The following is a 13,803-nucleotide window of genomic DNA, read 5'->3' as shown; positions in this document are numbered from 1 at the left end:
ATCATCGCATGTGAGTTCTGATGTGTGATTATACTCCAGCTATCAAACCCTGTACACTTTCACCGCTGCCGAGTTTCAAACCTCGTAACTCCAAATCATTTCAGTCCATGTGCTTAATGATGGACTGAGTCCAGGATGAAGAGAAAGAAAGAAAGACAGAAAAAACTAAGGAAAAAAACACCTTTTCTTAAAAGCGTTCGTATGATACGTATTTATTTGTTTTTAGTTGTTTGTCTTTTCATCCATTCAGTAATACAGACAAGAAGAAACGTTAAAAAGAGAAAAAAGCTTGAGGTTTTCTTATAATAGCAATATTTTCTTTTATTTATTTGCTTTTGTTAATTTATTGATTAATCCAATAATAGAAAGTTTTTTTTAATAAGAACAAAAGGAGTTGTGAAGTTTTCATGTGGTAGCAGTCTCTATTTATTTATTTATTTATTTATTAATCCAGTAACAAAACCAAGTTTAAAAAAAAATAGAGTAATTTGAAGGAAAAAAATGAGAAAAGAGGTTTTCTTACAATAGTAATATTTTCTTTTATTTATTTATTTTCTTCCTTATTTCTTTGTCTATCTATCTATCCAATAATCTAGGTGAAAAAAACTTTTCCAAAAACAGAAACAGTTAAGGTTTTTTTACAATAGCTATTTTCTTCTATCCATCCATCCATCTATCTATCTATCCATCTATCTATCTATCCATCTATCTATCTATCCATCTATCTATCTATCTACCTACCTATCTAATAATCTAGCTAAAAAAATACATTTCAAAAAAGAGAAACAGTTAAAATTTTCTTACAAGAGCTATATTTTCTTTTATCTATTTGTTTTCTTCTTTATTACTTCATCCATCTATCTATCTATCCATCTATCTATCTACCTATCCATCCATCCGTCCATTCATCCATCTATCCAATAATCTAGGCAAAAAACACATTTCAAAAAAGAGAAACAGTTAAGGTTTTCTTACAAGAGCTATATTTTCTTTTATCTATTTGTTTTCTTCTTTATTTTCTTTTATCTATTTGTTTTCTTCTTTATTACTTTGTCTATCTATCTATCTATCTATCCATCCATCCATCCATCTATCCATCCAATAATCTAGGCAAAAAAAATAAAAAATTTCAAAAAAGAGAAACAGTTAAGGTGTTTAGGGTTTTCTTACGATGGTTATATTTTCTTTGATTCACTATCTATCTATCTATCTCTCTCTCTCTCTCTCTCATAACGCGTATCTTTGTATCCGTCACGTTTCCAGACGATCATTCTCGAGTGATCCTGCAGCCGGTGGAAGACGACCCCTCGTCCGACTACATCAACGCCAACTACATAGACGTAAGTGGCGCTGTGTGTCCCTCCTCCTCCTCCTCCTCCTCTTCCTCCTCCTCCCTTGGCGAAGGTGTGAGAAACAGCTCTCCCTCTCTCGTATGTCAGCATGCGTTCCTTCTCCAGATTTATACACTATTCTTACCGTTTTCTTTCTCTTGCCTTCGGTGGAGGTGCTGCTAGAGACTCACTGACTCATCTGTTGTGCTCTCTCTCACTCTTACGCTCTTGATTTTGGGCCCTAGATTTGGCTGTACAGGGATGTAAGTAATTTTTCATTTCCTGTAGGACACACACACACACACACACACACACACACACACACAAATACAGCCGCGACCCCCTTTAACGCTTCTAAATCATCTGCATGGTGACTGCATGGCCTTTTTCCTCTCTACAGCACACACACTTGTTTATCTCTCTCTCTCTCTCTCTTTCTTTTTCTTCTCCTTCATCATGCCTTTGTGTTCCATCGTTTTCTCCATAACGCCATCACTCACTCATCTGTCATGGTTATTTTGTTGCTGTTCCTGTTTTGCTGTTGATTTTGGAGAGGTACGAGTTGATTACGAACCGGCCATGACGACAAAATAGCAGCAAGTGTTCAAGCGACCCACAACAACAACAACAACAACAACAACAACAACAACAACAACAACATCGCTAGCTTCGACGCTAAACTAGTTCACGCTCAAGTTAATGCTGTGGATATGGGCGATGCTAGATGCTAACACATTAGCATCCAGATAGCAAGATGAGGATGTTCACTAAGATATTAAAATGAAAATGTTGCATCTAGTCAGCTGCATATAGTTAGCGAAATAGAAAGCTGAGTATTAAAATGTTACCAGCTAGTCAGCCAGGTGATGGCAAGATAACATTCGCTACGTACTTTTAAAGATATTAATATTAAAATGTTTATATCTAGCTACCTAGATAACGATTAGAAAGCTAAGGTTAGATGTTAAAGGTATCGATGTTAATCTAGACAGCTAGTGTAAAGATAACGAGAAATAAATTTATCTTCGTTTTAAGAAATTGATGGCATTAAAATGTTATCTTTTTAATTAGCAAATATAAAGCTAAAGTTAGCTAAGTATTTAAGACATTAAACAGCATATAGCTAGATGAACAAAAATATTACTACTGAAACATCGATATCTAGCTAGCTAGATAAAACGAATGTTACTTCAGCATTGTTAAAGATATCAGTGACATATAAAATGTTGATTTCTAACCAGATCGCAACAATAAGGCTAAAGTTTGTGATTTAAGATATTTAAGCTAATAATAATAATAATAATAATAATAATTACGGACTAGCTAGTTTATAACTAGAATGCGCTACATTAGCTAGCTGTACTCAGGAAAGTGTTTGTTTAAGAACAGTTTTGTTTTTATATTTTTACCCACACCCACCTCCAAACTAACTCCCGCCTCCTCTGTGTTTTGATTGGTCACGTTTCTGAACCAATCACGAGCAATTCAGCTCTGAGAAAATGTCGGAATTAATAAAACTGCAATGCGCTTAACAGTCGCTGTGATATAGATCATCATAAAACTTTCAGGGGCGAAAAAATATTAAAAATGACCAAATTCTAAATTATAGCTATTAAGAAAAATCTCAAAATGTATAAACTGCAACGTTTAGCTAACGTTATAGCTAGCTACCACTTCAGCCTAAGTATACAATCCATTAGCACCTGTTTGATTTGAATACAAACTATGTGGGGAAAAAAAGCGTTCATTATTTAGCATTATTTATTCTGGATTTCAAAAAAAAAAAAAAAACAAACCAAACAGGAAATAAAGTAGCTGATGAAAGCTGATGCTAGCTCAGAAGGATTTACAGCTCGATAATAATTAAATTAGCGATTAAACAGCGATTTGTGGTCTTCGCTGTATTTGTTGAGGCTGTAATTAAGTGCTGAGCGTGCGGCAGGAGCGAGCCGCGGCTCTGAGCTGGACTGCAGGAAGCACTGAGTGTTTGAGAATAACAGGATTCGGATTAAACGAGGTGAAAGAGTGGAGGAATTGATGCAGAGTGCTGCTGATGTGCTGCTTGTGTAGACGGATGAGTTTTAAAGAAAACGTTTTCTCACTCTCCTGATGTGTGTGTTTTTGTTTCACAGGGCTACCAGCGTCCGAGTCACTACATCGCAACGCAAGGTGCGTACGGTGCGGGATGTTCTCGCGGTTAATCCGATTAATTCGCGTTTGCTTCCGGACCTGCTCTTGTTTTAAACGAGTCGTTAAGGTGAATGAATCAGTATCAGCTCCAGATCGCCGCACTGACTGAACCCTAAACTCACTGCCTCAGCAATGAGCGTCAGCAAATCAGGAATTAGTCCTGAGAGAAGATTAATACATGAAGGGTTTTATGTCGTTTATAGTTGTTTTTTTAAATAGCTGTAAATCGGGCGAGTTCTGTTTGAAATTGTGTCCATGTCAGACTTTCGTTCGAGTCGTTAAATCCCTCGTTCATGACTGAAATTTACTCCTCTCACGTTCAGTGTTTGAATCAGCGACTCTTTGGGTCATGAGCGAGATTCTTGCGTTAGTGTTTGAATCAGCGATTCTTTTGTTCATGATGGAAATTGGGTTTCAATCAGCAAGTCTTTTTGGTCTGGGAAAACTGAATTATTATTATTTATTTATTTATTTTTTTTAAAAATAATTGTTTTAAACGATGTCTCCGTCAGGTCCTGTCCACGAGACGGTGTACGATTTCTGGAGGATGATCTGGCAGGAGCAGTCGGCGTGTATCGTCATGGTAACCAACCTGGTGGAGGTGGGACGGGTATGTTGTTCTATTGCCTGCTGCGGAATGATGGAGGCCATATTGTTGTTGTTTTTTGTTGTTGTTGTTGTTTTTTGTTGTTGTTTTCTTTTGTGTTGACGGCCTCCAACCCGCTGCAACCCTTTGAAGAGGAATCAAAGCCAGAGGAAATGGCCCTGAATTGTTCTAAAGTAGAAAACGCCACAAATCCAGTTTTTCAAAAACGCACTCTGTTCCCTACATAGAAACACCAATATAGCAATTCAGTATGTTGTGCACTTCCTGTGCCGCAGTGCATCATGGGTATTCTGTATGTATATATAATTTGGACAGTGATATCTAACAGCTCAAGGCCATTTTATTTTATTTGTTAAATATAATCCAGTGGTAAGGAATATTGACCAATCTGGCAACCATGAAAGAATTTCCATTTATGGAATCTGATAGAAACTTCTCAAAGGGTTAACGCGTGCCTGCGACTGCATGACTACGCTCGTGACGTGTGGCGACCGTGGTATCGTTGGTTGCTATGGTTACATGACGGTCATGTAATATATTATATGTAATATATAAGAACCCAGTATCCAGATGTTACAATATAACATGAATCATTACAGCTGGAGATAAACTTGATCAGCTTGCTAGCTTGCTAGGTAGCAACCATCGATCCTGCTTAGCAACCACCACGGTCAACACGTTTGCATTTATTATCGAATGCTAGAGAATTAGCATGTGGATGCTAAACGGTGTTGTGACGTAAGTGTTGACTTGTTTACTGTGTGTTTGTATTTCATGTGAATACAAAATGGCGGTTTGCGTCACCACGACGTAGTTATACGTTACGTTACGTTACGAGTGCTGATTATTTTCCTCTAACAGCACGTCCCCAAGTGTTTTATTCCTCTTACACCACAGCTATTTACCAACAACTACATTTTTAATTTATAAAACAGCCCATCTTACTTTTTATCCATTTATAGTTACATTTATTGTTAGAGAAACAAGTCAGTTCCTGTTCTCACGTACGTTATAGCGGCTGTAAACAGTCGTTCCCTCACCACTTACGCAAAGCGTAAACTCCTCTGCTTACAGCTTTACCTCTGACACTGGAGACTCCTTCCATAAACGTTACATAAACGTCTCCTTAAAGAAAAAAAACTTTTTTCTTTTTAAAATCTGTGTATCATCAGTGGAGGGTGCGGCGTACACGTCCCTGTGAATGACCTGTTGCTATAGAAACGATAACGTATTGCACAGATAAACCTGCGCTACTGTCAGAGCTGCTGTTATAGAAAACTAATCAACACCTTCTGACCAATCAGAGTGCAGAATTCAGCCGCGCTGTGGTGTGAGGCGTGATACTCGGGACGTGCGGCGGTACTGGCGTGTCTCGTTCGGGATTTATTTAATACTGAGTAGTTATTGTGAATATTTGTAAATCTCGGGTAAATATTTGCGAGGCTCTGGCTTTGACGCGAGTGTTTCCACTCACAGGTGAAGTGTTATAAGTACTGGCCGGACGACGCAGAAGTGTACGGAGACTTTAAGGTGACGTTCGTGGAGGTGGAGCCGCTGGCGGAGTACGTAGTGCGCACTTTCACTCTGGAACGGGTGAGTGAGACACGAGCCGCGCCCGGACGCCACGAAACACACCGTCTACCCACATTCCACCGTATTACAGCCTCTTCCTACCTTATATTATTTATTCTAATTAATGAATTACTTATTTATTCATTACATTAAAGCAAGAAATACATTATATATAGCATGATGTAAAGATATGTTTTAAAATTAATTGTATAATGCATATTATTTAATTAATTTTATTTTGTATTTGTATTACAGTTATTAACAAAATGGTCTTTTTTTATATATTTATTTTATAAAAATTTTTTACAAATCCTTCTATACTGTATACCTTGTGTCTGTTTATCTTATTTTATAAAACTGAATTATTATTTATTTATTTATTTATTCTTTATTCTTCACTTAAGAAGTTATGTGTTAAGAATAATCCTTTTACAACTTTATACACAGTTATTTAGTTAAAGTAATTAAACATAAGTTTAATTAATTTGTTAATTAAGATGTAAAGGAAGTTAAACATGACGTGTATAGAAGCGTCTGTCGCCTCACTGTGTGTGTGTGTGTGTGTGTGTGTGTGTGTGTGTGTGTGTGTGTGTGTGAACTCACTCGTTCCCTACAGAGGGGTTTTAATGAAGTGCGTGAGGTGAAGCAGTTCCACTTCACCGGCTGGCCGGATCACGGCGTTCCGTATCACGCTACAGGACTGCTGTCCTTCATCCGCCGCGTCAAAATGTCCAACCCTCCAACTGCAGGACCAATCGTAGTGCACTGCAGGTACACACACACACACACACACACACACACACACACACACACACACACACTGCATTGTGGGAAATCTGCGCCCACTGGGGGTTCTTCATTTGGGCACTTCCTGTTGCAGTGCATTGTGTGCTGGAGAGATATTCTCTAAAACGGTGTGTGTGTGTGTGTGTGTGTGTGTCGAGCACAGGATGTGGGTTTGTGTGCATTGCTGTTCTGCAGCAGGAGCGCACACACACACACACACACACACACACACACACACAACTGCCAGGATAAAGTTGTGTTGTTCTTACACACATTCAGGTTTCTTTCTGCAGAAAAGTCTTGTTTTGTTTTGTGTTTTTTAATCACGTTAATTTTAAATGAATTAAAAATTTAACAGTAATTAATTAAAAAGAATCAGGATTATGATTATGATTATGAACACGAGTAGCCAAATTAAGATTAAAAAAAACAATTGTTCTTTTAACAACACATTAAAATTACACTTTTTATTTATTTATTTATTTTTAAATGCATGTTATATTTTTACAGCTTAACTTTGTGTGTGTGTGTGTGTGTGAATTTAAGTCTCTAATGAAATTTAATCTTTTTTATTTTAATAAATTTTTATAAATGAAGTTAAAAGACTAGCGGTGCCATCGTTTCAAATTATTCACTCAACTTCAGTAATGTTGTGGTGATGATGATGATGATGATGATGAGGATGATGATGATGTCACTTCCTGTTTGTCAGTGCGGGGGCGGGCCGTACAGGATGTTACATTGTGATTGACATCATGTTGGACATGGCGGAGCGCGAGGGCGTGGTGGACATCTACAACTGTGTTAAAGCGCTCCGGTCACGACGCATCAACATGGTGCAGACTGAGGTGTGTATGTGTGTATCCACACACTCACACACACACACAGACACACAGACACACACTCGGAGAGACACACACTCGGACACACAGAGACACACACAGAGACACACACACGGTACTGTGACTCCAAACTCACATTCAGTTCATAGATCTGTCTGACATATGTGTGTGTATGTGTGTATGTGTGTGTGTGTGTGTGTGTGTGTGTGTGTGTGTGTGTGTCGCACTCAGGAGCAGTACATCTTCATCCATGACGCCATCTTGGAGGCGTGTCTGTGTGGCGACACCGCGATCCCGGTGTGTGAGTTTAAAGCTGCGTATTACGACATGATCCGCATCGACTCACAGAGTAACTCCTCCCACCTCAAAGACGAGTTCCAGGTAACACACGCGCACACACACACACACACACACACACACGCACACACGCGCACACACGCACACACGCACGTATCGTACATCTTACTGTATTTTCCGAAAAACGACCTGAATGACAGACATTGAATTTACTTGTGTGTGTATTAACGTGCATGTACGTGTGTGTGTGTGTGTGTGCGCGTGTGTGTGTGCGTGTGTGTGTGTGTGTGCGCGCGTGTGTGTGCGCGCGTGTGTGTGCGCGCGCGTGTGTGTGTGCGCGCGTGTGTGTGTGCATGTGTGTGTGTGTGTGTGTGTGTACAGACGCTGAACTCAGTGACCCCTCAGCCCCAGCCTGAGGACTGCAGCATCGCTCTCCTGCCCCGGAACCACGAGAAGAACCGCTTCATGTCCAACCTGCCGCCTGACCGCTGTCTGCCCTTCCTCATCACCATCGACGGAGAGAGCAGCAACTACATCAACGCTGCACTGATGGACGTAAGCACCATCTCTCTCTTTCTCCATCTGTCTCTCTCTCTCTCCATCCGTCTCTCCATCTACATCAACGCTGCACTGATGGACGTAAGCACCATCTCTCTCTTTCTCCATCTGTCTCTCTCTCTCTCCATCCGTCTCTCTGTCTCTCCATCCATCTCTCCATCTACATCAACGCTGCACTGATGGACGTAAGCACCATCTCTCTCTTTCTCCATCTGTCTCTCTCTCTCTCCATCCGTCTCTCTGTCTCTCCATCCATCTCTCCATCTCTCCAACTACATCAACACTGCACTCATGGACGTAAGCACTATCTCTCTCTTTCTCCATCTGTCTCTCTCTATCTCTCCATCCGTCTCTCTGTCTCTCCATCCATCTCTCCATCTCTCCAACTACATCAACACTGCACTCATGGACGTAAGCACTATCTCTCTCTTTCTCCATCTGTCTCTCCATCTTTCCATCCATCTCTCCATCTCTCCAACTACATCAATGCTGCACTCATGGACGTAAGCACCGTCTCTCTCTTTCTCCATCTGTCTCTCTCTTTCTCCATCCGTCTCTCTATCTCTCCATCCATCTCTCCAACTACATCAACGCTGCACTCATGGACGTAAGCACCATCTCTCTCTTTCTCCATCTGTCTCTCTATCTCTCCATCCGTCTCTCCATCCATCTCTCTATCTCTCCATCCATCTCTCCATCTCTCCATCCGTCTCTCTATCTCTCCATCCGTCTCTCTATCTCTCCATCTGTCTCTCTCTATCTCTCCATCCGTCTCTCTATCTCTCCATCCGTCTCTCTATCTCTCCATCCGTCTCTCTCTATCTCTCCATCCATCTCTCTATCTCTCCATCTCTCCAACTACACCAACGCTGCACTCATGGACGTAAGCACCATCTCTCTCTTTCTCCATCTGTCTCTCTATCTCTCCATCCGTCTCTCTATCTCTCCATCCGTCTCTCTCTATCTCTCCATCCGTCTCTCTGTCTCTCCATCCATCTCTCCATCTCTCCAACTACACCAACGCTGCACTCATGGACGTAAGCACCATCTCTCTCTTTCTCCATCTGTCTCTCTCTATCTCTCCATCCATCTCTCCATCTCTCCAACTACACCAACGCTGCACTCATGGACGTAAGCACCATCTCTCTCTTTCTCCATCTGTCTCTCTCTATCTCTCCATCCGTCTCTCTGTCTCTCCATCCATCTCTCCATCTCTCCAACTACATCAACGCTGCACTCATGGACGTAAGCACCATCTCTCTCTTTCTCCATCCGTCTCTCTGTCTCTCCATCCGTCTCTCCATCCATCTCTCCAACTACATCAACGCTGCACTCATGGACGTAAGCACCATCTGTCTATTTCTCCATCCATCTATCTATTTCTCCATCCGTCTCTCTCTTTCTCCATCCGTCTCTCTCTTTCTCCATCCATCTCTGTCTCTCCATCCATCTCTCTATTTCTCCATCTGTCACTCTGTCTCTCCATCCATCTCTCCAACTACATCAACGCTGCACTCATGGACGTAAGCACCATCTGTCTATTTCTCCATCTGTCTCTCCGTCTCTCCATCCGTCTCTCTATTTCTCCATCCATCTCTCCATCTCTCCAACCACATCAACGCTGCACTCATGGACGTCAGCACCATCTCCCTCTTTCTCCATCCGTCTCTCTCTTTCTCCATCCCTCTCTCTCTTTCTCCATCCCTCTCTCTATTTCACCATCCATCTCTCCATCCATCTCTCCAACTACATCAGTGCTGCACTCATGGACGTAAGCACCATCTGTCTATTTCTCCATCCATCTCTCTGTCCCTCCATCCGTCTTTCTATTCCTCCGTCCATCTCTCCATCACTACAACTACATCAATGCTGCACTCATGGACGTTAGCACCATCTCTCTATTTCTCCATCCGTCTCTGTCACTCCATCCATCTCTCCAACTACATCAATACTGCACTCATGGACTTAAGCAAGAACTACAACTCTCTCTCTCTCTCTCCATCAATCTGTGTATACAACTACATCAGCGCTGCACTCCTGGACATAGGCACCATCTCTATCACTTCATCTCTCCATACATCTATTCCTCTATCCATCACTCCATCCCTCAATCTCTCTCTCCATCTCTCTACAACTACATCAGACTGACTGCAGTCATGGATGTAATAAAGAACTACATATCTCTCTATCTCTCCATCCTTCTCGCTATCCCTACATCCATTTTTGTATCACTTTACAGCTACGTCAACGCTGCACACAGGGACGTAAGCGTCATCTCTGTATCTCCATCCGTCTCACCATCTCTCTATCTATTTATATCTCCATCACTCTATACCTTCATCCATCTATCTCTTCATCTGTCTCTATCCATCTCATTCTCTCTCCTTTTATCCATTTCCCCCTCCATCTGTCTCCATTTCTACATCACCACCATCTGCTCTTTCACTCTACCTCCATGAACATCTTACAGATTCTGTCTCCTCTTTTTCTCTCTCTTCTGCCTTGACTTTTCCCTCTATCCCTGTTTTTCCCCTCCTCCTTCTCCGATCTATCTGATCAGTCATTTCTCCTCTCTCTCTCTCTCCACACCTCTATCCCTCCCTCTGTCCTTACCCTCTCCTCCATTATACTCGAAAGGCTCGAGACAAATCCAGCTGGTTTTTTTCTTCCTGTTCTGCTGAATGTAAGAGAAACGTTTAACACACAGTCAGAGTCAGTGTAAGATCACACACACATTCACTCCATTAAACTGTCGACTCGCTTCCCTGTAACGCTGACGCAGACGTCAGGAGTGTACCAGGTAACGTCCCGTCTTTATCTCCAACTGCCTCTCAGACTGGATTTGTTTCATGGCCGCTTTCCATTGGCATGCACATGCACACACACACACACACACACACACACACACACACTCGTGCACATGTGTGTTTTGGTCCTGTGTGATGGCTCTTCATTGTTGCATGTTCGTGCACATTCGCTATCTTTACGTGAGAGAGTCCTTCTGTGTGTTGAGTTTTACGTGTGTGTTGTGTTTTTAGTAAGTCACCGTGTGTGTGTGTGTGTGTGTGTGTGTGTGTGTGTGTGTGTGTGTGTTACACAGAGCTACAGGCAGCCGGCAGCGTTCATCGTCACTCAGCACCCTCTGCCCAACACGGTAAAGGATTTCTGGAGGTTGGTGTATGATTACGGCTGCACCTCCATCGTCATGCTGAACGAGATCGACCTCGCTCAGGTGAGAGCCTCATCGCTCACACACACACACACACACACCACAGGACTCACTCACTCACACCACAAGACTCTCTCTTACACACACACACACACACACACACACACACACACACTTACACACAACTGGCTCAGGTAAGAGCCTAACACCACTGACACACACATCCACACACACACACACACACACTCACTCACTCCTACAGACGTACAAAAACCTAACTTGCTCACACACATGCATCTTCACACTCCTCACTCGCACACACACACGCGCGCTCACACACACACAAACACACACCCCTCACTTACACACAACTGGCTCAGGTAAGAGCCTAACACCACTGACACACACACACACACACACCTCTCTCACTCCTACAGACATACAAAAACCTTCTAACTCGCTCACACACATGCATCTTCACACTTCTCACACGCACACGCACGCACACGCACGCACACACACGCACACACACGCACACACACACACACACGCATCAGTGTTCCAGTCTCTCCATGACAGTGTGTGACTGACCGACACAGTTTGATGATGTCATCTTGTTGCTTCACAGAAACAGATGTGTGGTAGCTGATCTGTGTGTGTGTGTGCGCGTGTGTGTGTGTGTGTGTGTGTGTGTGTGTGTGTGTGTGTAGGGCTGTCCTCAGTACTGGCCTGAAGAGGGAATGCTCCGTTACGGCCCCGTGCAGGTGGAGAGAGTTTCCTGCTCCATGGACTGTGATGTCATCAGTCGCCTCTTCAGGATATGCAACCTGACCCGAGTGAGTTAAATTCATTCAGTACATAAATTATTTCAGAAAATATAATAAACAAAAATAATTCCATTTTTCAACTGACCTTTTCCTTCCTAATTCAATCATCCTCCTCTTCAACATCTTATTCTGTTGGTCACTTGTTTTTGTTTAGTTTATTATTTTATTCTTATTATCTCTCTGTAATAACAATAATAACAATAATAATAATAGATTTTCATTTTATTTAGTTCTGTTTACATTTTTCTTTAGTTATTGTATATAATGTTAGATGTTGAACTACAGCACTAGAATAGTATTAAAGTTTACTTACCTTTTATTATATTAAATGTGCTTATTTAGTTATTTTATTAATTTATAAATTTACTGAAAACAGTTTCTACATTAGAGATCATGCAGTTGTATATGTTATTTTATTTTACAGCATGAATAAATCTGTTGTTATTTTAGTAAAGTAAGGTTTATATGGACTAGCGCGGTGTGTGTGTGTGTGTGTGTGTGTGTGTGTTTCAGCCACAGGAGGGCTACCTCATGGTCCGTCATTTCCAGTACCTGGGGTGGGCGGGGCTTAGAGAAGTTCCTGCCTCCAAGCGCTCGTTCCTGAAGCTGATCCTGCAGGTGGACAAATGGCAGGAGGAGTGTGAGGAGGGAGAGGGTCGCACCGTCGTCCACTGCCTGTGAGTGCGCGCACACACACACACACACACACACAGAGTGAGAGAGAGAGAGTGTACACTCGCCACCCGCTTTAATAGGAACACATGTACATCTGCACATTCAGGCAGTTATCTGATCAGCCAATCATGTGGCAGCAGAACGATGTGTAACATCATGCAGATAAAGATCAAGAGTTTCAGTTAATGTTCACACCATTCTGTGTAAACTCTAGACACTGTTGTGTGAAAATTCCAGTTCAGCAGTTTCTGAAACACTCAAATCAGCCCATCTGGCACCAAAAACCACGCCCGAGTTAAAGTCACAGAAAACACACTTTTTCTCCATTCTGATGGTTGATGTGAACGTTAACTGAAGCTCTTGACCTGTAAGTGCATGAGTTTATACATTGTGCTGCTGCCACGTGATTGGCTGATTGATTAGATAACAGGTGTACAGGTGTTCCTATTAAAGTGGACAGTGAGTGTATATAACACACCCAGACATACACACAGAAACACACGGCCATCTCTCGCTCACTTTTTTTTAAAAAATAATTTCTAAAACACTGATTCTGTCTCTCTATCTGTCTGACTGTCTCCGTGTGTGTGTGTGTGTGTGTGTGTGTGTGTAGGAATGGCGGGGGTCGCAGTGGTGTTTTCTCAGCGATCACTATCGTGTGTGAGATGATTAAGAGGCAGAATGTTGTGGACGTGTTTCATGCTGTGAAGAGCCTGAGGAACAGCAAACCCAACATGGTGGACACACCGGTGAGACACACACACACACACACACACACACACACACACACACACACACACACACCTCCAGCACATCCTGTGTGACAGGGGGCGGAGCTTAAGCTACAAGATTGATCACATCACATGACATCACCACAATAGTTTAGCCAGCTTCCTGGTGAAATTGGATAAACATAAACAAGTTTATGGAACGTTAAATAGATTACTAG

The 13,803-nt window shown here is 42.0% G+C and overlaps 1 protein-coding gene across 11 annotated transcripts in view; it reads left to right on the top strand.

Annotated features, from left to right (window-relative positions):
• Nucleotides 1-13,803, top strand: part of ptprk (protein tyrosine phosphatase receptor type K) — a 148,424-nt gene that overhangs the window by 131,385 nt on the left and 3,236 nt on the right. For 4 of the 11 annotated variants that reach the window (XM_053231641.1, XM_053231643.1, XM_053231644.1 and 1 more), the window contains 14 exons: nucleotides 1-10; nucleotides 1,264-1,430; nucleotides 1,577-1,594; nucleotides 3,464-3,500; nucleotides 4,034-4,131; nucleotides 5,605-5,721; nucleotides 6,317-6,471; nucleotides 7,199-7,334; nucleotides 7,560-7,709; nucleotides 8,007-8,180; nucleotides 11,284-11,415; nucleotides 12,063-12,188; nucleotides 12,693-12,856; nucleotides 13,468-13,603. The exon at nucleotides 1-10 is cut by the window's left edge and continues 78 nt beyond it. In XM_053231641.1, the coding sequence (XP_053087616.1) occupies nucleotides 1-10; nucleotides 1,264-1,430; nucleotides 1,577-1,594; nucleotides 3,464-3,500; nucleotides 4,034-4,131; nucleotides 5,605-5,721; nucleotides 6,317-6,471; nucleotides 7,199-7,334; nucleotides 7,560-7,709; nucleotides 8,007-8,180; nucleotides 11,284-11,415; nucleotides 12,063-12,188; nucleotides 12,693-12,856; nucleotides 13,468-13,603 (1,620 nt within the window). The remainder of the gene's footprint in view (nucleotides 11-1,263; nucleotides 1,431-1,576; nucleotides 1,595-3,463; nucleotides 3,501-4,033; nucleotides 4,132-5,604; nucleotides 5,722-6,316; nucleotides 6,472-7,198; nucleotides 7,335-7,559; nucleotides 7,710-8,006; nucleotides 8,181-11,283; nucleotides 11,416-12,062; nucleotides 12,189-12,692; nucleotides 12,857-13,467; nucleotides 13,604-13,803) is intronic. The other 7 variants (XM_053231646.1, XM_053231651.1, XM_053231649.1 and 4 more) reach the window with 3 other exon arrangements.

This window comes from Pangasianodon hypophthalmus, chromosome 30, assembly GCF_027358585.1.
Source record: "Pangasianodon hypophthalmus isolate fPanHyp1 chromosome 30, fPanHyp1.pri, whole genome shotgun sequence".
NCBI classification, from domain to species: domain Eukaryota; kingdom Metazoa; phylum Chordata; class Actinopteri; order Siluriformes; family Pangasiidae; genus Pangasianodon; species Pangasianodon hypophthalmus.
This window is presented reverse-complemented; position numbering and strand designations above follow the sequence as displayed.